Consider the following 22,088-nt stretch of genomic DNA (forward strand, 5'->3'; position numbering starts at 1 on the left):
GCGAGTTATAGAATACCATTTCCATTCCTAAAACTAAGTCCATACAGGAATCACGGGAGGAGCTTACCTCAGAGCAAATTGACCTTGACATGATTTAAACACGCAACCTTTTGATCTGGCCTCATACGCATTACCGTTGCGTCACAAGGTCCCCGTAGCTGAGGCTTCTTGTTCAACGTGGAACCGACTGCATACAGTCTAGTGGTATGCTAGGTATAGAATACCTTTTTCTGTTCCAAGTTCAAAAAACAAAGTCCATAAAGGGAATGACGGGAGGAGTTTGCCTCAAAGGAAAATGACCTCGACCTAATTTGAACTATTAAATGTCCAATGTGGAGTGAGACACTGTTCCACCACAAAGTCTCTGTAGATAAGGTTCCTTGTTCATTGTAGACCCGACAGCATACAGTACAGTGGTATGAAAGGTATGGAATAACTTTTTCTATTCCCAAAACAAGGTCTATGAAGGAATGACTCTAAGAGCTTGCCTCACAGAAACATGAATTGATTAGTGAACTGAACATCCAGCCTTCTGATCTGGAGTCAAACATGTTACCATTGTGCCAACAGACCCCCATAGCTAGAGATACTTGTTCATCGTGGACCCGACAGTGGTAGGCGAGTTACAGAATACCTTTTTCTGTTCTCAGTTCACAAAACAAAGTCCATAAAAGGAACGACAATACAAAGTCAGGGCAGCAGTAGTATACTGCTCAGGTCTGTGCAATTATCAGCATAAGCATATATTGTTGTGTCATCTGCGTAAATTGCACAGCAAGCATTCTTTAAAATACATGACATATCATTTACAAATATTGAGTATAATAAAGGTCCCAGGCAACTTCCCTGGGGAATACCACAATATAATGTTTGAATATTTGAAAGGCTTCCATTGAACATGACACATTGCTGTCTGTTGACTAGGTAGCTTTTCATCCAGTTAATCGCTGAGAGCTTAAAACCATAAGCAGACAGTTTTATAAGTAGTAGTTTGTGGTCAATAATATCAAAAGCAGCACTACAATCTAATAGCACTGTGCCAACTAATAATTTACCGTCAATTTGTTAATTGTGTGAGAGCTGTGCATGTTGAATGGCCAGTTTTATATGCATGTTGAAAGTCTGAATTAATGTCATTTATAGAGAAATAATTTTAAATTTGCTTAAATATAATTGTTTCCATTAATTTTCCTAATACTGGTAAAATGCTATTTGGCCTACTATTCGATCCAGTGAATGCTTCTTTCCTATTTTTTGGTAGAGGAGTTACTCTAGCAACCTTCCATATTTGAGGATAGATTCCTTCTTTAAAACTTAAGTTAAAAATATAACATATCGGACTGGCTATTATTCCAGCTGACAATTTTAAAAGTCTACTATCTAGATTATCATGACCACAAGGTTTGTCAGATTTCAACTCAGACAATAGATTTTCAATTTCCAATACATTAGTGACTGAGAATTCAAATTTACATTTTTTGTCCTGCATGATATCATTTTTAATAAGTGACTCAGATAGAATACAATTTACAGGCAGCATACCATTTCTTATAATATCAACTTTACTTATGAAATAATTGTTGAAGTAATCAGCAATTTCTTTGGGCTTGGTGATAAAGCCTTCACCTGATTCAATAAATGCTGGTGTTTTTCCCATTTTATCTCTACCCATGATTTGATTGAGAGTACTCCAAAGTTGTTTTCCATCATGTTTAATTTCTTCAATTCTAGATTGGTAGTACACCCTTTTTTTCTGTTGATTTAATTTGGTGACTTTGTTTCTTAAAGAGCGATATGCTAGCCAGTCCTCTGAGCTACCTGAATCTACTGCAACTCTTTTCCGTATATCTCTATCTTTCATCAAGTTTCTCAGGTCAGAGTCAAGCCAAGGGGCTTTGACAGATCTGACGGTGAGCTTCTTGATGGGTGCATGCTTATCACAGACAGAAGAAAATGACTTCATGAATTCATGCAGAGCTGCTTCAGTATGCTTTGACTCAAATACACTGTCCCACTGTATGTTATGTACGTCTTCAATAAAGGCATTATCACAGAAATGTTTGTAGAGTCTCTTATACATAATTGTAGGTCCAACTTTGGGGACTTTCACTTTTCTTGCTATAGCAATCATGTTATGATCACTAAATCCAATTGGCACAGAAACAACCTTTGAGCATTTATCTACTGAATTAGTAAAAAGATGATCTATGCAAGTTGAAGACAATACACCTGAATTGTTCATATTTATTCTGGTTGGTAGATTTATCATTTGAGTTAGGTTACATACAGTGGCAGTGTCATTAAGCTTTCTTTTCATAGGGCAGTTTTTTGAGAGCCAGTCAATATTTAAGTCTCCTAAGAAATACATTTCTCTGTCTGTGTCAGAAACATTCTGAAGCATTGCACACATGTTTTCAAGATATGCTGCATCAGAGGAAGGTGGTCTATAGCAGCAGCAGATTAGTAATGGCTTTAGATGTGGCAAGTGAACCTGGATCCAGATTGCTTCTACATCTGTCAAGTCCAGATCTCCTCTTTGCTTTATTGGAATGTGGTCTTGTACATAAAAGGCTACTCCTCCCCCGTGTTTGTTTCTATCAAGTCTAATTATATTGTAACCTTGTATAAATATTTCAGTATTGTCAATTGAATCATCCAAATGAGTTTCAGAAATTGCTACTATATGTAGATCATTTTCAAACATTATTTTACTCAACTCAATGACCTTGTTTTTCAGACTACAGATGTTCAAGTGGGCAATTCTGAGTCCTTTTTTGGGAAGTTTGATAGACATTTAAAGTTAATAAGGATTTACAGAATAGATGTCAACTCTAAAAACACAAAAAAACATATAGATCAGCAAACCACACACTATGCAAATTTATCCAAATCATTTAAGCTCCTGACCATTAGCACTTGTGCCTGCTCAGGTGCACCATTTAGCTTTATGTAGACTTTGCAGTTGGACGACCATGTTGCTTGTATTTTTCCCTCTTTGCGTAGGTACCGAGCTCTGTTAGCAATATCAGCATTGCTCTTGGTTAAATGTTCATTGAGATAAACATTTGATCCCTTGAGCATCCTACTTTGTTGCAAAAGATTGATTTTGAATTGTCTATTTGCAAACCTCATAATGATGGTTGCCGGTTTGCTTTTATCTTTCTGAGGGAAACGGTGACAAGCTTCTATATTCTCCTTATTTATGCTAATTCCCTTTTCTTGGAGAAACTTCACCACCTGCCGCTCCACTGAGTCCAATTCTTGGTCCCTGGGCACTGATCCCTGGACCTCGGACCTCACTGCAGCAGCAAATGACGCAGGTCGCGTTGGCAGACCAGTAACAATGACATCGTTCATTCTAGTATATTGTTCTAAATCAGATCATTTACTTTTCAGTTGCACAATCATATTGTCTTTCTCTTCATTTTGCTTCTTCAGTTCCTTAATATCTTTCATCATGCCCATCAAAGTGTCTTGCTTACTTGTCATTGCTTCCATTTGGTGTGCCAGAAACTCCACTGATTTCCGTAGCTCCTCATTGGATCTCTTTAGTTCTTCCATGTCTCTTTTGGTGGCCATTGTTAATGATAGCTGCTAGGCCTCTGTTGAAGCCTGGAGCCAGCCTGATGATGGCTGCTGGGCGATGGCTGAAGCCTGGAGCCGGCTTGATGATAGCTGCTGGGCCTCTAGTGAAGCCTGGAGCCGGCCTGATGATGGCAGCTGGGCGATGGCTGAAGCCTGGAGCCGGCTTGATGATAGCTGCTGGGTCTCTAGTGAAGCCTGGAGCCGGCCTGATGATGGCTGCTGGGCGATGGCTGAAGCCTGGAGCCGGCTTGATGATAGCTGCTGGGCCTCTGCTGAAGCCTGGAGCCGGCCTGATGATAGCTGCTGGGCCTCTGCTGAAGACTGGAGCCGGCTTGATGATAGCTGCTGGGCCTCTGCTGAAGACTGGAGCCGGCTTGATGATAGCTGCTGGGCCTCTAGTGAAGCCTGGAGCCGGCCTGATGATGGCAGCTGGGCGATGGCTGAAGCCTGGAGCCGGCTTGATGATAGCTGCTGGGTCTCTAGTGAAGCCTGGAGCCGGCCTGATGATGGCTGCTGGGCGATGGCTGAAGCCTGGAGCCGGCTTGATGATAGCTGCTGGGCCTCTGCTGAAGCCTGGAGCCGGCCTGATGATAGCTGCTGGGCCTCTGCTGAAGACTGGAGCCGGCTTGATGATAGCTGCTGGGCCTCTGCTGAAGACTGGAGCCGGCCTGATGATGGCTGCTGGGCCTCTGCTGAAGACTGGAGCCGGCTTGATGATACCTGCTGGGCCTCTGCTGAAGACTGGAGCCGGCTTGATGATAGCTGCTGGGCCTCTGCTGAAGACTGGAGCCGGCTTGATGATAGCTGCTGGGCCTCTGCTGAAGACTGGAGCCGGCCTGATGATGGCTGCTGGGCCTCTGCTGAAGACTGGAGCCGGCTTGATGATACCTGCTGGGCCTCTGCTGAAGACTGGAGCCGGCTTGATGATAGCTGCTGGGCCTCTGCTGAAGACTGGAGCCGGCTTGATGATAGCTGCTGGGCCTCTGCTGAAGACTGGAGCCGGCTTGATGATAGCTGCTGGGCCTCTGCTGAAGCCTGGAGCCGGCTTGATGATAGCTGCTAGGCCTCTAGTGAAGCCTGGAGCCGGCCTGATGATGGCTGCTGGGCGATGGCTGAAGCCTGGAGCCGACTTGATGATAGCTGCTGGGCCTCTGCTGAAGACTGGAGCCGGCTTGATGATAGCTGCTGGGCCTCTGCTGAAGACTGGAGCCGGCTAGTGTGTGAATGTGAGTGTGAATGTTGTCTGTCTATCTGTGTTGGCCCTGCAATGAGGTGGCGACTTGTCCAGGGTGTACCCCGCCTTCCGCCCGATTGTAGCTGAGATAGGCTCCAGCGCCCCCGCGACCCCGAAGGGAATAAGCGGTAGAAAATGGACGGGTGGATGGATGGAACACAAAGTCTCCGTAGATAAGGTTCCTTGTTCAGCGTGGAGCTAAATGCAAACAGTACAGTTGTATGCAAGGTTCCCAAAACAAACTCCATGTGGAATGGTATGCTACCTTCATTTGAACAAACAACCTTCTGATCTGAAGTCAAAGACACTAGAATTATGCCACAAGGTCCCTGTAGTTAAGGATCGTGGACCCAACTGCATAGATCTGTTGTGTAGGACTAGATGTTACAATCCCCTAATGCATACTTGAGACACCTCTGTGGGATGGTCAAGTGAGTGAAGGCATCCTGTGGGTTATCAAGTGGGCGCCCCCCTTCCTCAGTGTTTCGCTGATAGGCCCACGACACCTCCAGAGGGTTCAGCAGTGAGTCCCAGCGTCCCAGTAGAGTGGTATGCAAAGCGCTGAATACTTTTTTCCCAGTTTACAAAGCAAAGTCCATAAAAGGAGTGACGAGAAGAGTTTACTTCAGAGAAACATGACCTCAACATGATTGGAACCTACAGCCTTCTGATCTGGAGTCAGACACTACCTTTGCGCCATGAGATACCCAAAGTTAATGCTTCTGAAAGGAGGAGTTTGCCTCACAGCAAAATGCATATAGTAAAGTCGTATGCAAGGTACAGAATATTTTCCCCCGCCCCCAAAAAAAATTGTGAAGTAATGAAAGGAGAAACTTGCCTCAGAGGAACATGACCTCGACGTGATTTGAACACGCAACCTTCTGATCTGGAGTCAGATGCGCTACCTTTGCGCCACGAGATACGCAATGTGTGTGTTTGAAGGGAAGACTTTGCCTCAAAGCAAAATCTCTACCTGATTTGAACACGCAACATTCTGATCTGGCATCAGATGTGCTACCCTTGCACCCCAGTTTACAAATAAAAGTCCATGAATGGAATGACAGGAGGAGTTTGCCTCAAAGTAAGAAGACCTGGACTTGATTTGAACAATCAAACATCTAATATTGAGTCAGACGTGCTACTGTTGAGCCACAAAGTCCCTGTATTTAAGATTCCTTGTTCATCGTAGACCACACTGCATACAGTACAGTGGTATGCTAGGTATAGAATACCTTTTTCTATTACCAAAACAAAGTCCATAAAGAGTTTACCTTGGAGTAACGTGACCTCAGTGTGATTTGAACACACAACCTTCTGAACTGGAGTCAGACGCGCTACCGTTGCGCCATGAGGTCCTGTTTACAAACTTTTTTGTTCATCGTGTACCCGACTGCATACAGTACAGTGGTATGCAAAGTATGGATGACCTTCTTCTCTTCCCAGTTCACAAAACTAATTTCATAAAGGGTATGACGGGAGGAGTTTGCCTCAAAGGAAAATGTCCTCGACCTGATTTGGACAATCAACTGTCTAATTTGGACTTAGATCCACGACTGTTCCCCAAGTTAAGGTTTCTTGATCATCGTAGACCAAACGACATACAATACAGTGGTATGCAAGGTATAGATGGCCTTTTTCTGTTCCCAAAACAAAGTCCATAAAGCAACGACAGAAGGAGTTTGCCTCGGAGAAACATGACCTCAACGTGATTTGAACACGCAACCTTCTGATGTGTAGTCAGACGCGCTACCGTTGCGCCATGAGGTCCTGAATATGATCATTTTTGTTCATCTACTTACGTATAAAATACTACACGGTCAAGCTCCTGCCTATCTTGCCGATTGTATTGTACCATATGTCCCGGCAAGAAATCTGCGTTCAAAGAACTCCGGCTTATTAGTGATTCCCAGAGCCCAAAAAAAGTCTGCGGGCTATAGAGCGTTTTCTATTCGGGCTCCAATATTATGGAATGCCCTCCCGGTAAAAGTTAGAGATGCTACCTCAGTAGAAGCATTTAAGTCTCATCTTAAAACTCATTTGTATACGCTAGCCTTTAAATAGACTCCCTTTTTAAACCAGTTGATCTGCCATTTCTTTTCTTTTCTTTTCTACTCTGCTCCGGGGTGGACCCCTAGCCTGTTCATCGGATGGGGACATCTCTACGCTGCTGTTCCCAAAACAAAGTCCATAAAGCAACGACAGAAGGAGCTCAGCTCGGAGAAACATGACCTCAACGTGATTTGAACACGCAACCTTCTGATTTTGAGTCAGACGCGCTACCATTGCCCCATGAGGTTCTGATTGTGTATATTTTTAGTTTATCGTGTACCCGACTTCATACAGTACAGTGGTATGCAAGGTATGGATGACCTTGTTCTGTTCCCAGTTCATAAAACTAATTTCATAAAGGGAATGACGGGAGGAGTTTGCCTCGAAGGAAAATGTCCTCGACCTGATTTGGACAATCAACTGTCTAATTTGGACTTAGATCCACGACTGTCCCCCAAGTTAAGGTTTCTTGATCATCGCAGACCAAACGAAAAACAATACAGTGGTATGCAAGGTATAGATGGCCTTTTTCTGTTCCCAAAACAAAGTCCATAAAGCAACGATAGATTGAGTTTGCCTCGGAGAAACATGACCTCAACGTGATTTGAACACGCAACCTTCTGATCTGGAGTCAGACGCGCTACCGTTGCGCCATGAGGTCCTGTTTTTGGACATTTTGTTCATCGTGTACGCGACTGCATACAGTACAGTGGTATGCAAGGTTTGGATGACTTTATTCTCTTCCCAGTTCACAAAACAAATTTCACAAAGGGAATGACGGGAGGAGTTTGCCTCAAAGGAAAATTTCCTGAACCTGATTTGGACAATCAACTGTCTAATTTGGACTTAGATCCACGACTGTCCCCCAAGTGAAGGTTTCTTGATCATCGTAGACAAAACGACATACAATACAGTGGTATGCAAGGTATAGATGGCCTTTTTCTGTTCCCAAAACAAAGTCCATAAAGCAACGACAGAAGGAGTTTGCCTCGGAGAAACATGACCTCAACGTGATTTGAACACGCAACCTTCTGATCTGGAGTCAGACGCGCTACCATTGCGCCATGAGGTCCTGAATGTGAATGTTTTTTGTTCATCGTGTACCCGACTGCATACAATACAGTAGTATGCAAGGTATGGATGACCTTATTCTCTTCCCAGTTCACAAAACAAATTTCTTAAAAGGAATGACGGGAGGAGTTTGCCTCAAAGGAAAATGTCCTCGACCTGATTTGGACAATCAACTGTCTAATTTGGACTTAGATCCACGACTGTCCCCCAAGTTAAGGTTTCATGATCATCGTAGACCAAACGACATACAATACAGTGGTATGCAAGGTATAGATGGCCTTTTTCTGTTCCCAAAACAAAGTCCATAAAGCAATGACAGAAGGAGTTTGCCTCGGAGAAACATGACCTCAACGTGATTTTAACAGGCAACCTCCTGATCTGGAGTCAGACGCGCTACCATTGCGCCATGAGGTCCTGATTAAGACTGTTTTTTTGTTCATCGTGTACCCGACTGCATACAGTACAGTGGTATGCAAGGTATGGATGACCTTTTATCTTCCCAGTTCACAAAACCAATTTCATAAAGTGAATGACGGGAGGAGTTTGCCTCAAAGGAAAATGTCTTCGACCTGATTTGGACAATCAACTGTCTAATTTGGACTTAGATCCACGACTGTCCCCCAAGTTAAGGTTTCTTGATCATCGCAGACCAAACAAAACTCAATACAGTGGTATGCAAGGTATAGATGGCCTTTTTCTGTTCCCAAAACAAAGTCCATAAAGGAACGACCGAAGGAGTTTGCCTTGGAGAAACATGACCTCAACGTGATTTGAACACGCAACCTTCTGATCTGGAGTCAGACGCGCTACCGTTGCGCCATGAGGTCCTGTATATGTTATTTTTTGTTCATCGTGTACGCGACTGCATACAGTTCAGTGGTATGCAAGGTATGGATGACCTTATTGTCTTCCCAGTTCACAAAACACATTTCTTAAAGGGAATGACGGGAGGAGTTTGCCTCAAAGGAAAATGTCCTCGACTTGATTTGGACAATCAACTGTCTAATTTGGACTTAGATCCACGACTGTCCCCCAAGTTAAGGTTTCTTGATCATCGTAGACCAAACGACATACAGTACAGTGGTATGCAAGGTATAGATGGCCTTTTTCTGTTCCCAAAACAAAGTCCATAAAGCAAAGACAGAAGGAGTTTGTCTCGGAGAAACATGACCTCAACGTGATTTGAACACGCAACCTTCTGATCTGGAGTCAGACGCGCTACCGTTGCGCCATGAGGTCCTGATTATGACTGTTTTTTGTTCATTATGTACCCGACTGCATACAGTACAGTGGTATGCAAGGTATGGATGACCTTATTCTGTTCCCAGTTCACAAAAAAAATTTCATAAAGGGAATGACGGGAGGAGTTTGCCTCAAAGGAAAATTTCCTGAACCTGATTTGGACAATCAACTGTCTAATTCGGACTTAGATCCACGACTGTCCCCCAAGTGAAGGTTTCTTGATCATCGTAGACCTTGGTATGCAAGATATAGATGGTCTTTTTCTGTTCCCAAAACAAAGTCCATAAAGCAAAGAAAGAAGGAGTTTGTCTCGGAGAAACATGACCTCAACGTGATTTGAACACGCAACCTTCTGATCTGGAGTCAGACGCGCTACCGTTGCGCCATGAGGTCCTGGATGTGAATGTTTTTTGTCCATTGTGTACCCGACTGCATTCAGTACAGTGGTATGCAAGGTATGGATGACCTTATTCTCTTCCCAGTTCACAAAACAAATTTCATAAAGGGAATGACGGGAGGAGTTTGCCTCAAAGGAAAATGTCTTCGACCTGATTTGGACAATCAACTGTCTAATTTGGACTTAGATCCACGACTGTCCCCCAAGTTAAGGTTTCTTGATCATCGCAGACCAAACGACATACAATACAGTGGTATGCAAGGTATAGATGGCCTTTTTCTGTTCCCAAAACAAAGTCCATAAAGCAATGACAGAAGCAGTTTGCCTCGGAGAAACATGACCTCAACGTGATTTGAACACGCAACCTTCTGATGTGGAGTCAGACGCGCTACCATTGCGCCATGAGGTCCTGAATATGATCATTTTTGTTCATCTACTTACGTATAAAATACTACACGGTCAAGCTCCTGCCTATCTTGCAGATTGTATTGTACCATATGTCCCGGCAAGAAATCTGCGTTCAAAGAACTCCGGCTTATTAGTGATTCCCAGAGCCCAAAAAAAGTCTGCGGGCTATAGAGCGTTTTCTATTCGGGCTCCAATATTATGGAATGCCCTCCCGGTAAAAGTTAGAGATGCTACCTCAGTAGAAACATTTAAGTCTCATCTTAAAACTCATTTGTATACGCTAGCCTTTAAATAGACTCCCTTTTTAAACCAGTTGATCTGCCATTTATTTTCTTTTCTTTTCTACTCTGCTCCGGGGTGGACCCCTAGCCTGTTCATCGGATGGGGACATCTCTACGCTGCTGTTCCCAAAACAAAGTCCATAAAGCAACGACAGAAGGAGCTCAGCTCGGAGAAACATGACCTCAACGTGATTTGAACACGCAACCTTCTGATTTTGAGTCAGACGCGCTACCATTGCCCCATGAGGTTCTGATTGTGTATATTTTTAGTTTATCGTGTACCCGACTTCATACAGTACAGTGGTATGCAAGGTATGGATGACCTTGTTCTGTTCCCAGTTCACAAAACTAATTTCATAAAGGGAATGACGGGAGGAGTTTGCCTCGAAGGAAAATGTCCTCGACCTGATTTGGACAATCAACTGTCTAATTTGGACTTAGATCCACGACTGTCCCCCAAGTTAAGGTTTCTTGATCATCGTAGACCAAACGAAATACAATACAGTGGTATGCAAGGTATAGATGGCCTTTTTCTGTTACCAAAACAAAGTCCATAAAGCAAAGACAGAAGGAGTTTGCCTCGGAGAAACATGACCTCAACGTGATTTGAACACGCAACCTTCTGATGTGGAGTCAGACGCGCTACCATTGCGCCATGAGGTCCTGTATATGATCATTTTTGTTCATCGTGTACCCGACAGCATACAGTTCAGTGGTATGCAAGGTATGGATGACCTTATTCTTTTCCCAGTTCACAAAACAAATTTCTTAAAGAGAATGACGGGAGGAGTTTGCCTCAAAGGAAAATGTCTTCGACTTGAATTGGACAATCAACTGTCTAATTTGGACTTAGATCCACGACTGTCCCCCAAGTTAAGGTTTCTTGATCATCGTAGACCAAACGACATACAATACAGTGGTATGCAAGGTATGGATGGCCTTTTTCTGTTCCCAAAACAAAGTCCATAAAGCAACAACAGATTGAGTTTGCCTCGGAGAAACATGACCTCAACGTGATTTGAACACGCAACCTTCTGATCTGGAGTCAGACGCGCTACCGTTGCGCCATGAGGTCCTGCTCATTAATGTTTTTGTTCATTGTGTACCCGACTGTATACAGTACAGTGGTATGCAAGGTATGGATGACCTTATTCTCTTCACAGTTCACAAAACAAATTTCACAAAAGGAATGACGGGAGGAGTTTGCCTCAAAGGAAAATGTCTTCGACCTGATTTGGACAATTAACTGTCTAATTTGGACTTAGATCCACGACTGTCCCCCAAGTTAAGGTTTCTTGATCATCGTAGACCAAACGACATACAATACAGTGGTATGCAAGGTATGGATGGCCTTTTTCTGTTCCCAAAACAAAGTCCATAAAGCAATGACAGAAGGAGTTTGCCTCGGAGAAACATGACCTCAACGTGATTTGAACACGCAACCTTCTGATCTGGAGTCAGACGCGCTACCATTGCGCCATGAGGTCTTGTTTTTAGACATTTTGTTCATCGTGTACACGACTGCATACAGTACAGTGGTATGCAAGGTATGGATGACCTTATTCTCTTCCCAGTTCACAAAACAAATTTCACAAAGGGAATGACGGGAGGAGTTTGCCTTAAAGGAAAATTTCCTCAACCTGATTTGGACAATCAACTGTCTAATTTGGACTTAGATCCACGACTGTCCCCCAAGATAAGGTTTCTTGATCATCGTATACCAAACGAAATACAATACAGTGGTATGCAAGGTATAGATGGTCTTTTTCTATTCCCAAAACAAAGTCCATAAAGCAAAGACAGAAGGAGTTTGCCTCGGAGAAACATGACCTCAACGTGATTTGAACACGCAACCTTCTGATCTGGAGTCAGACGCGCTACCGTTGCGCCATGAGGTCCTGTATATGATCATTTTTGTTCATCGTTTACCCGACAGCATACAGTTCAGTGGTATGCAAGGTATGGATGACCTTATTCTTTTCCCAGTTCACAAAACAAATTTCTTAAAGAGAATGACGGGAGGAGTTTGCCTCGAAGGAAAATGTCTTCGACTTGAATTGGACAATCAACTGTCTAATTTGGACTTAGATCCACGACTGTCCCCCAAGTTAAGGTTTCTTGATCATCGTAGACCAAACGACATACAATACAGTGGTATGCAAAGTATGGATGGCCTTTTTCTGTTCCCAAAACAAAGTCCATAAAGCAACAACAGATTGAGTTTGCCTCGGAGAAACATGACCTCAACGTGATTTGAACACGCAACCTTCTGATCTGGAGTCAGACGCGCTACCATTGCGCCATGAGGTCTTGTTTTTAGACATTTTGTTCATCGTGTACCCGACTGCATACAGTACAGTGGTATGCAAGGTATGGATGACCTTATTCTCTTCCCAGTTCACAAAACAAATTTCACAAAGGGAATGACGGGAGGAGTTTGCCTCAAAGGAAAATTTCCTCAACCTGATTTGGACAATCAACTGTCTAATTTGGACTTAGATCCACGACTGTCCCCCAAGTTAAGGTTTCTTGATCATCGCAGACCAAACGACATACAATACAGTGGTATGCAAGGTATAGATGGCCTTTTTCTGTTCCCAAAACAAAGTCCATAAAGCAATGACAGAAGCAGTTTGCCTCGGAGAAACATGACCTCAACGTGATTTGAACACGCAACCTTCTGATCTGGAGTCAGACGCGCTACCGTTGCGCCATGAGGTCCTGAATGTGAATGTTTTTTGTTCATTGTGTACCCGACTGCATTCAGTACAGTGGTATGCAAGGTTTGGATGACCTTATTCTCTTCCCTGTTCACAAAACAAATTTCATAAAGGGAATGACGGGAGGAGTTTGCCTCAAAGGAAAATTTCCTCAACCTGATTTGGACAATCAACTGTCTAATTTGGACTTAGATCCACGACTGTTCCCCAAGTTAAGGTTTCTTGATCATCATAGACCAAACGACATACAATACAGTGGTATGCAAGGTATCGATGGCCTTTTTCTGTTCCCAAAACAAAGTCCATAAAGCAATGGCAGAAGGAGTTTATCTCGGAGAAAGATGACCTCAACGTGATTTGAACACGCAACCTTCTGATCTGGAGTCAGACGCGCTACCATTGCGCCATGAGGTCCTGAACGTGAATGTTTTTTGTTCATCGTGTACCCGACGTCATACAGTACAGTGGTATGCAAGGTTTGGATGACCTTATTCTCTTCCCAGTTCACAAAACAAATTTCATAAAGGGAATGACGGGAGGAGTTTGCCTCAAAGGAAAATTTCCTGAACCTGATTTGGACAATCAACTGTCTAATTTGGACTTAGATCCACGACTGTCCCCCAAGTTAAGGTTTCTTGATCATCGTAGACCAAACGAAAAACAATACAGTGGTATGCAAGGTATAGATGGTCTTTTTCTGTTCCCAAAACAAAGTCCATAAAGCAACGATAGATGGAGTTTGCCTCGGAGAAACATGACCTCAACGTGATTTGAACACGCAACCTTCTGATCTGGAGTCAGACGCGCTACCGTTGCGCCATGAGGTCCTGTTTTTAGACATTTTGTTCATCGTGTACGCGACTGCAAACAGTACAGTGGTATGCAAGGTTTGGATGACTTTATTCTCTTCCCAGTTCACAAAACAAATTTCACAAAGGGAATGACGGGAGGAGTTTGCCTCAAAGGAAAATTTCCTGAACCTGATTTGGACAATCAACTGTCTAATTTGGACTTAGATCCACGACTGTCCCCCAAGTGAAGGTTTCTTGATCATCGTAGACAAAACGACTTTCAATACATTGGTATGCAAGGTATCGATGGCCTTTTTCTGTTCCCAAAACAAAGTCCATAAAGCAACGACAGAAGGAGTTTGCCTCGGAGAAACATGACCTCAACGTGATTTGAACACGCAACCTTCTGATCTGGAGTCAGACGCGCTACCGTTGCGCCATGAGGTCCTGATTATGACTGTTTTTTGTTCATTATGTACCCGACTGCATTCAGTACAGTGGTATGCAAGGTATGGATGACCTTATTCTCTTCCCAGTTCACAAAACAAATTTCTTAAAGGGAATGACGGGAGGAGTTTGCCTCAAAGGAAAATGTCCTCGACCTGATTTGGACAATCAACTGTCTAATTTGGACTTAGATCCACGACTGTCCCCCAAGTTAAGGTTTCTTGATCATCGTAGACCAAACGACATACAATACAGTGGTATGCAAGGTATAGATGGCCTTTTTCTGTTCCCAAAACAAAGTCCATAAAGCAATGACAGAAGGAGTTTGCCTCGGAGAAACATGACCTCAACGTGATTTGAACACGCAACCTTCTGATGTGGAGTCAGACGCGCTACCGTTGCGCCATGAGGTCCTGAATATGATCATTTTTGTTCATCTACTTACGTATAAAATACTACACGGTCAAGCTCCTGCCTATCTTGCAGATTGTATTGTACCATATGTCCCGGCAAGAAATCTGCGTTCAAAGAACTCCGGCTTATTAGTGATTCCCAGAGCCCAAAAAAAGTCTGCGGGCTATAGAGCGTTTTCTATTCGGGCTCCAATATTATGGAATGCCCTCCCGGTAAAAGTTAGAGATGCTACCTCAGTAGAAGCATTTAAGTCTCATCTTAAAACTCATTTGTATACGCTAGCCTTTAAATAGACTCCCTTTTTAAACCAGTTGATCTGCCATTTCTTTTCTTTTCTTTTCTACTCTGCTCCGGGGTGGACCCCTAGCCTGTTCATCGGATGGGGACATCTCTACGCTGCTGTTCCCAAAACAAAGTCCATAAAGCAACGACAGAAGGAGCTCAGCTCGGAGAAACATGACCTCAACGTGATTTGAACACGCAACCTTCTCATGTGGAGTCAGACGCGCTACCATTGCGCCATGAGGTTCTGATTGTGTATATTTTTAGTTTATCGTGTACCCGACTTCATACAGTACAGTGGTATGCAAGGTATGGATGACCTTGTTCTGTTCCCAGTTCACAAAACTAATTTCATAAAGGGAATGACGGGAGGAGTTTGCCTCGAAGGAAAATGTCCTCGACCTGATTTGGACAATCAACTGTCTAATTTGGACTTAGATCCACGACTGTCCCCCAAGTTAAGGTTTCTTGATCATCGTAGACAAAACGAAATACAATACAGTGGTATGCAACGTATAGATGGCCTTTTTCTGTTCCCAAAACAAAGTCCATAAAGCAAAGACAGAAGGAGTTTGCCTTGGAGAAACATGACCTCAACGTGATTTGAACACGCAACCTTCTGATCTGGAGTCAGACGCGCTACCATTGCGCGATGAGGTCTTGTTTTTAGACATTTTGTTCATCGTGTACCTGACTGCATACAGTACAGTGGTATGCAAGGTATGGATGACCTTATTCTCTTCCCAGTTCACAAAACAAATTTCACAAAGGGAATGACGGGAGGAGTTTGCCTCAAAGGAAAATTTCCTCATCCTGATTTGGACAATCAACTGTCTAATTTGGACTTAGATCCACGACTGTCCCCCAAGATAAGGTTTCTTGATCATCATAGACCAAACGACATACAATACAGTGGTATGCAAGGTATCGATGGCCTTTTTCTGTTCCCAAAACAAAGTCCATAAAGCAACGACAGAAGGAGTTTGCCTCGGAGAAACATGACCTCAACGTGATTTGAACACGCAACCTTCTGATCTGGAGTCAGACGCGCTACCATTGCGCCATGAGGTCCTGAATGTGAATGTTTTTTGTTCATTGTGTACCCGACTGCATTCAGTACAGTGGTATGCAAGGTTTGGATGACCTTATTCTCTTCCCTGTTCACAAAACAAATTTCATAAAGGGAATGACGGGAGGAGTTTGCCTCAAAGGAAAATTTCCTCAACCTGATTTGGACAATCAACTGTCTAATTTGGACTTAGATCCACGACTGTTCCCCAAGTTAAGGTTTCTTGATCATCATAGACCAAACGACATACAATACAGTGGTATGCAAGGTATCGATGGCCTTTTTCTGTTCCCAAAACAAAGTCCATAAAGCAATGACAGAAGGAGTTTGCCTCGGAGAAACATGACCTCAACGTGATTTGAACACGCAACCTTCTGATCTGGAGTCAGACGCGCTACCGTTGCGCCATGAGGTCCTGAATATCATCATTTTTGTTCATCTACTTACGTATAAAATACTACACGGTCAAGCTCCTGCCTATCTTGCCGATTGTATTGTACCATATGTCCCGGCAAGAAATCTGCGTTCAAAGAACTCCGGCTTATTAGTGATTCCCAGAGCCCAAAAAAAGTCTGCGGGCTATAGAGCGTTTTCTATTCGGGCTCCAATATTATGGAATGCCCTCCCGGTAAAAGTTAGAGATGCTACCTCAGTAGAAGCATTTAAGTCTCATCTTAAAACTCATTTGTATACGCTAGCCTTTAAATAGACTCCCTTTTTAAACAAGTTGATCTGCCATTTCTTTTCTTTTCTTTTCTACTCTGCTCCGGGGTGGACCCCTAGCCTGTTCATCGGATGGGGACATCTCTACGCTGCTGTTCCCAAAACAAAGTCCATAAAGCAACGACAGAAGGAGCTCAGCTCGGAGAAACATGACCTCAACGTGATTTGAACTCGCAACCTTCTGATTTTGAGTCAGACGCGCTACCATTGCCCCATGAGGTTCTGATTGTGTATATTTTTAGTTTATCGTGTACCCGACTTCATACAGTACAGTGGTATGCAAGGTATGGATGACCTTGTTCTGTTCCCAGTTCACAAAACTAATTTCATAAAGGGAATGACGGGAGGAGTTTGCCTCGAAGGAAAATGTCCTCGACCTGATTTGGACAATCAACTGTCTAATTTGGACTTAGATCCACGACTGTCCCCCAAGTTAAGGTTTCTTGATCATCGCAGACCAAACGAAAAACAATACAGTGGTATGCAAGGTATAGATGGTCTTTTTCTGTTCCCAAAACAAAGTCCATAAAGCAACGATAGATTGAGTTTGCCTCGGAGAAACATGACCTCAACGTGATTTGAACACGCAACCTTCTGATCTGGAGTCAGACGCGCTACCGTTGCGCCATGAGGTCCTGTTTTTAGACATTTTGTTCATCGTGTACGCGACTGCATACAGTACAGTGGTATGCAAGGTTTGGATGACTTTATTCTCTTCCCAGTTCACAAAACAAATTTCATAAAGGGAATGACGGGAGGAGTTTGCCTCAAAGGAAAATTTCCTGAACCTGATTTGGACAATCAACTGTCTAATTTGGACTTAGATCCACGACTGTCCCCCAAGTGAAGGTTTCTTGATCATCGTAGACAAAACGACTTTCAATACAGTGGTATGCAAGGTATAGATGGCCTTTTTCTGTTCCCAAAACAAAGTCCATAAAGCAACGACAGAAGGAGTTTGCCTCGGAGAAACATGACCTCAACGTGATTTGAACACGCAACCTTCTGATCTGGAGTCAGACGCGCTACCATTGCGCCATGAGGTCCTGAACGTGAATGTTTTTTGTTCATCGTGTACCCGACGTCAAACAGTACAGTGGTATGCAAGGTTTGGATGACCTTATTCTCTTCCCAGTTCACAAAACAAATTTCATAAAGGGAATGACGGGAGGAGTTTGCCTCAAAGGAAAATTTCCTGAACCTGATTTGGACAATCAACTGTCTAATTTGGACTTAGATCCACGACTGTCCCCCAAGTTAAGGTTTCTTGATCATCGCAGACCAAACGACATACAATACAGTGGTATGCAAGGTATAGATGGCCTTTTTCTGTTCCCAAAACAAAGTCCATAAAGCATTGACAGAAGGAGTTTGCCTTGGAGAAACATGACCTCAACATGATTTGAACACGCAACCTTCTGATGTGGAGTCAGACGCGCTACCGTTGCGCCATGAGGTCCTGTTTTTAGACATTTTGTTCATCGTGTACGCGACTGCATACAGTACAGTGGTATGCAAGGTATGGATGACCTTATTCTCTTCCCAGTTCACAAAACAAATTTCACAAAGGGAATGACGGGAGGAGTTTGCCTCAAAGGAAAATTTCCTGAACCTGATTTGGACAATCAACTGTCTAATTTGGACTTAGATCCACGACTGTCCCCCAAGTTAAGGTTTCTTGATCATCGTATACCTTGGTATGCAAGATGGTCTTTTTTTGTTCCCAAAACAAAGTCCATAAAGCAAAGACAGAAGGAGTTTGCCTCGGAGAAACATGACCTCAACGTGATTTGAACACGCAACCTTCTGATCTGGAGTCAGACGCGCTACCATTGCGCCATGAGATCCTGAATGTGAATGTTTTTTGTCCATTGTGTACCCGACTGCATTCACTACAGTGGTATGCAAGGTATGGATGACCTTATTCTGTTCCCAGTTCACAAAACAAATTTCACAAAGGGAATGACGGGAGGAGTTTGCCTCAAAGGAAAATGTCTTCGACCTGATTTGGACAATCAACTGTCTAATTTGGACTTAGATCCACGACCGTCCCCCAAGTTAAGGTTTCTTGATCATCGTACACCAAACGACATTTGAACATGCAACCTTCTGATCTGGAGTCAGACGCGTTACCATTGCGCCATGAGGTCCTGACGGGCTTACTGCATTTTGATTTAAACAACAACCTTCTTATGTGGAGTTAGACACACTACCATTGATCCACAAGGTCCCCAGAGTTAAAGATCCTTGTTCAGCATAGACCAGAATGTGTACCATACAGTAATGCAAGGTATAGAATACTGTTTTTTTTTTCCTCAAAACAGAGTCTGTAAAGTTATGAAGGGATGATATTTCCTCAGAAAAACATGACCTTTACACGATTTAAACACGCAGATCTGATCTGGAGTCAGATGCACTACCGTTGCGCCAAAAGATCCCCGCCTTTTTGTACTGGAGTGCACCGCAATTTTCCTGTCGTTTTTCGTAAAATCTTGCACTCTTTCTGCCCTTCTTGACTACCTCTGGAGGAACTCTGAAGAAACTTGTATCCTTTTGCGCGATTTGTACCATTCCAACAGCCTTAAAAGAAAAATCCGCCCATAACGCAATGACAACAGACGTTAGGTGGCCCACCACTTCGAGTCTCCCACAGACAGGTGAAGACAACCGATACAACCTATGGTAGGAAGCATTGGGACACACCGCCATCTTAATCAGTTGGACTTGATTCCTTAGTTGTCCCTGAATCCTTAGAATACCCTTTTCTGTTCCAAGTTTACAAAATGAAGTCCATAAAAGAACAACTGGAGGAATTTGCCTTAGAGAAACATGACTTGCTGATCGGAGGTTAGAGACACTACCCCTGAGCCACAAGGTCCCCACAGTTCTTATTCATCGTGGATCCGACTGCATACGCTATGGTCGTATGCAAGCTACCCTCCCCGCTGTAGCGAATGCCCCAGTAGACCTTATATCAATCATCGGATCGTTGGCATTCAACCTCAACAAAAGGACACAAAGTCTCACAGATGCACTCCAACTTGTTGGAAGTCGTTCCTCAGAAGAGTAAAGTCCACATTTTCTTCACGTCTGGTAGCGTTGCATATTTGATGGTCGTGTGATGGGTGGTGAGCCAGGAAGACGCCAACGAGGAATCGCCAAACAAAAAGCTTTATTTGTTTCAGCGAGCCTCAGACTGGAACTGCAGCTTCCAGTAGAAAGAGTATGGGCGTGATTACTCTTCTGATGTCCTCTCAGACCACTGTGACTAAATACCCCGCTTTGTAGTTCTAGCCTTGGAGCCGGCCAGTCAATCTTTTCCCTGACATTATTCCTTTGATCAGTTTGAGTCAGGTGACCTCCAACCCCTATCCACGATGGGTGGTGAGCCAGGAAGACGCCAACGAGGAATCGCCAAACAAAAAGCTTTATTTGTTTCAGTGAGCCTCAAACTGGAACTGCAGCTTCCAGGAGAAAGAGTATGGGCGTGATTACTCTTCTGATGTCCTCTCAGACCACTGTGACTAAATACCCCGCTTTGTAGTTCTAGCCTTGGAACCGGCCAGTCAATCTTTTCCTGACATTATTCCTTTGATCAGTTTGAGTCAGGTGACCTCCAACCCCTATCCTCAACTCCTACCTGTGGGGGCTTCCTGTTGCTAATGTTTTTATTATCACTCCTAAAATCCAAACCTGCATTCATTAGAATTCCGATTGTCGCGGGGGCAAGAGCCACCACTCTCTAGAGACGTTTTGATGGACTTGTGCACTTTTGAAGCTATCTAAGGGCATCTTTCCTTAGTAGAATAATCATCTATGACCAAATACAAACACATGCTAGCTCACAATCATAGAAGAAAATGGTACACGTTATAATTCACCTCAGTAGTTAAACAAACATGGCGGTCACAATGACGCAATGTCCTTCCTCAGGTTGTTCGAGACACTGCAGTCCCTCTTCTGGTCCATCTTTGGTCTGATCAGCCTCTACGTGACCAACGTGGACGCGGACCACCAGTTCACAGAGTTTGTCGGGGCCACCATGTTCGGCACGTACAACATCATCTCTCTGGTGGTGCTGCTCAACATGCTCATCGCCATGATGAACAACTCCTACCAGCACATCGCGGTGAGTACTCACACCCCAGCAGGTCCGGACTAGATGGAAGCGGTTTGCGCTCTTCCCCCGTAGGACCACGCCGACATCGAGTGGAAGTTCGCCAGGGCGAAGTTGTGGATGAGCTACTTTGAGGAGGGGGCCACCCTGCCGCCGCCCTTCAACATCGTCCCCAGTCCAAAGTCCTTCTGGTACCTCATGTGCTGGATCAGGACCCAAGTGTGTCACCGGACCAGCTCCACCAGACACAACACCATCGGGACCCTCGGAGTGAGTCAACTGATTATTGTTTTGTATCGAATCATATTGATTTGTTTAACGTATTTACAAGGCATAAAGTCAGTAAGTTGTGTTCCTTGATTGATTCATTTGGACTGATATGACCACCTGGTGATACCAACGGTGCGTGTTCCTAGCCTGCAGTCTGCCAGTCACCATTTTCAGCCTACATATCTGTTATGAAAGCAAGAACCCTATTGGTTTTAAATGCCAAGCTAGCTCAACTTTAGCTTAGATACTGTAGATATATTTGCCTTGCCTGCACGGTCTTCAGTAAATCAATCCAAGAAACCTATTGATTTTGACTGATATGACCACCCACTGTAAGCATCCAAGCTAGCTCAACTTTAGCTTAGATACGCTGCCAGGAACTGTGTCCAGCCTGAATTCCAGCAAGAAACCTATTGCTTTTGAATGACACCACCAACTATACAGTAGGCTTCCAAGCTAGCTAAACTTTAGCTTAGATACTGCAGGTATGTGTCCCTTACCTGCGCTTTGCCAAGAACTGATTTCCGCCTAAATCATACAACTCGGTACGTGACACATGCTAATTGTTAGCATGCTAAGGTTTGCATGCTAGTTTGCTAACATTAGCATGCTAACTTTTTTGCCAATTCTTTTAACCGTATGCCTCAGAGTGAATTTAGCCCGGTCCCATAACTTGGTACGTGACACATGCTAATTGTTAGCATGCTAAGGTTTGCATGCTAGTTTGCTAACATTAGCATGCTAACTTTTTTGCCAATTTTTTTTACCGTATGCCTCTGAGTCATAAAACTCGGTGCGTGACACATGCTAATTGTTAACATGCTAAGGTTTGCATGCTAGTTTGCTAACATTAGAATGCTAACTTTTTTGCCAATTCTTTTAACCGTATGCCTCAGAGGGAATTTAGCCCGGTCCCATAACTTGGTACGTGACACATGCTAAGTTAACGAGAACCCGGTTTATTTTGGTGCACCGCGAAAGCCATTCT

The 22,088-nt window shown here is 43.7% G+C and overlaps 1 protein-coding gene and 30 non-coding genes across 31 annotated transcripts in view; 1 reads left to right on the forward strand and 30 right to left on the reverse strand.

Moving 5' to 3' along the window:
• Nucleotides 1–22,088, forward strand: part of LOC133649509 (short transient receptor potential channel 4-like) — a 49,240-nt gene that overhangs the window by 19,637 nt on the left and 7,515 nt on the right. Inside the window, exons 9-10 of the mRNA XM_062046099.1 lie at nt 20,647–20,842; nt 20,906–21,100. Of these exons, the coding sequence (XP_061902083.1) occupies nt 20,647–20,842; nt 20,906–21,100 (391 nt within the window). The remainder of the gene's footprint in view (nt 1–20,646; nt 20,843–20,905; nt 21,101–22,088) is intronic.
• Nucleotides 5,670–5,741, reverse strand: trnaw-cca (transfer RNA tryptophan (anticodon CCA)). The gene has a single exon. It is a non-coding gene; the product is annotated as a tRNA-Trp (tRNA).
• Nucleotides 6,103–6,174, reverse strand: trnaw-cca (transfer RNA tryptophan (anticodon CCA)). Its single transcript has one exon. It is a non-coding gene; the product is annotated as a tRNA-Trp (tRNA).
• trnac-aca (transfer RNA cysteine (anticodon ACA)) lies at nt 6,515–6,586 on the reverse strand. Its single transcript has one exon. It is a non-coding gene; the product is annotated as a tRNA-Cys (tRNA).
• trnal-caa (transfer RNA leucine (anticodon CAA)) lies at nt 7,045–7,116 on the reverse strand. The gene has a single exon. It is a non-coding gene; the product is annotated as a tRNA-Leu (tRNA).
• Nucleotides 7,458–7,529, reverse strand: trnaw-cca (transfer RNA tryptophan (anticodon CCA)). The gene has a single exon. It is a non-coding gene; the product is annotated as a tRNA-Trp (tRNA).
• Nucleotides 7,869–7,940, reverse strand: trnaw-cca (transfer RNA tryptophan (anticodon CCA)). The gene has a single exon. It is a non-coding gene; the product is annotated as a tRNA-Trp (tRNA).
• On the reverse strand, nt 8,282–8,353 carry trnaw-cca (transfer RNA tryptophan (anticodon CCA)). Its single transcript has one exon. It is a non-coding gene; the product is annotated as a tRNA-Trp (tRNA).
• Nucleotides 8,695–8,766, reverse strand: trnaw-cca (transfer RNA tryptophan (anticodon CCA)). Its single transcript has one exon. It is a non-coding gene; the product is annotated as a tRNA-Trp (tRNA).
• Nucleotides 9,107–9,178, reverse strand: trnaw-cca (transfer RNA tryptophan (anticodon CCA)). The gene has a single exon. It is a non-coding gene; the product is annotated as a tRNA-Trp (tRNA).
• On the reverse strand, nt 9,503–9,574 carry trnaw-cca (transfer RNA tryptophan (anticodon CCA)). Its single transcript has one exon. It is a non-coding gene; the product is annotated as a tRNA-Trp (tRNA).
• On the reverse strand, nt 9,916–9,987 carry trnaw-cca (transfer RNA tryptophan (anticodon CCA)). The gene has a single exon. It is a non-coding gene; the product is annotated as a tRNA-Trp (tRNA).
• On the reverse strand, nt 10,446–10,517 carry trnal-caa (transfer RNA leucine (anticodon CAA)). Its single transcript has one exon. It is a non-coding gene; the product is annotated as a tRNA-Leu (tRNA).
• trnaw-cca (transfer RNA tryptophan (anticodon CCA)) lies at nt 10,859–10,930 on the reverse strand. The gene has a single exon. It is a non-coding gene; the product is annotated as a tRNA-Trp (tRNA).
• Nucleotides 11,271–11,342, reverse strand: trnaw-cca (transfer RNA tryptophan (anticodon CCA)). Its single transcript has one exon. It is a non-coding gene; the product is annotated as a tRNA-Trp (tRNA).
• trnaw-cca (transfer RNA tryptophan (anticodon CCA)) lies at nt 11,683–11,754 on the reverse strand. Its single transcript has one exon. It is a non-coding gene; the product is annotated as a tRNA-Trp (tRNA).
• On the reverse strand, nt 12,094–12,165 carry trnaw-cca (transfer RNA tryptophan (anticodon CCA)). Its single transcript has one exon. It is a non-coding gene; the product is annotated as a tRNA-Trp (tRNA).
• On the reverse strand, nt 12,506–12,577 carry trnaw-cca (transfer RNA tryptophan (anticodon CCA)). The gene has a single exon. It is a non-coding gene; the product is annotated as a tRNA-Trp (tRNA).
• On the reverse strand, nt 12,917–12,988 carry trnaw-cca (transfer RNA tryptophan (anticodon CCA)). Its single transcript has one exon. It is a non-coding gene; the product is annotated as a tRNA-Trp (tRNA).
• Nucleotides 13,330–13,401, reverse strand: trnaw-cca (transfer RNA tryptophan (anticodon CCA)). Its single transcript has one exon. It is a non-coding gene; the product is annotated as a tRNA-Trp (tRNA).
• On the reverse strand, nt 13,743–13,814 carry trnaw-cca (transfer RNA tryptophan (anticodon CCA)). The gene has a single exon. It is a non-coding gene; the product is annotated as a tRNA-Trp (tRNA).
• trnaw-cca (transfer RNA tryptophan (anticodon CCA)) lies at nt 14,154–14,225 on the reverse strand. The gene has a single exon. It is a non-coding gene; the product is annotated as a tRNA-Trp (tRNA).
• trnaw-cca (transfer RNA tryptophan (anticodon CCA)) lies at nt 14,567–14,638 on the reverse strand. The gene has a single exon. It is a non-coding gene; the product is annotated as a tRNA-Trp (tRNA).
• On the reverse strand, nt 15,097–15,168 carry trnaw-cca (transfer RNA tryptophan (anticodon CCA)). Its single transcript has one exon. It is a non-coding gene; the product is annotated as a tRNA-Trp (tRNA).
• Nucleotides 15,510–15,581, reverse strand: trnaw-cca (transfer RNA tryptophan (anticodon CCA)). The gene has a single exon. It is a non-coding gene; the product is annotated as a tRNA-Trp (tRNA).
• trnaw-cca (transfer RNA tryptophan (anticodon CCA)) lies at nt 15,921–15,992 on the reverse strand. The gene has a single exon. It is a non-coding gene; the product is annotated as a tRNA-Trp (tRNA).
• On the reverse strand, nt 16,334–16,405 carry trnaw-cca (transfer RNA tryptophan (anticodon CCA)). Its single transcript has one exon. It is a non-coding gene; the product is annotated as a tRNA-Trp (tRNA).
• On the reverse strand, nt 17,277–17,348 carry trnaw-cca (transfer RNA tryptophan (anticodon CCA)). Its single transcript has one exon. It is a non-coding gene; the product is annotated as a tRNA-Trp (tRNA).
• trnaw-cca (transfer RNA tryptophan (anticodon CCA)) lies at nt 17,688–17,759 on the reverse strand. Its single transcript has one exon. It is a non-coding gene; the product is annotated as a tRNA-Trp (tRNA).
• On the reverse strand, nt 18,101–18,172 carry trnaw-cca (transfer RNA tryptophan (anticodon CCA)). Its single transcript has one exon. It is a non-coding gene; the product is annotated as a tRNA-Trp (tRNA).
• trnaw-cca (transfer RNA tryptophan (anticodon CCA)) lies at nt 18,489–18,560 on the reverse strand. Its single transcript has one exon. It is a non-coding gene; the product is annotated as a tRNA-Trp (tRNA).

Source organism: Entelurus aequoreus, linkage group LG05, assembly GCF_033978785.1.
Source record: "Entelurus aequoreus isolate RoL-2023_Sb linkage group LG05, RoL_Eaeq_v1.1, whole genome shotgun sequence".
In the NCBI taxonomy this organism is placed as follows: domain Eukaryota; kingdom Metazoa; phylum Chordata; class Actinopteri; order Syngnathiformes; family Syngnathidae; genus Entelurus; species Entelurus aequoreus.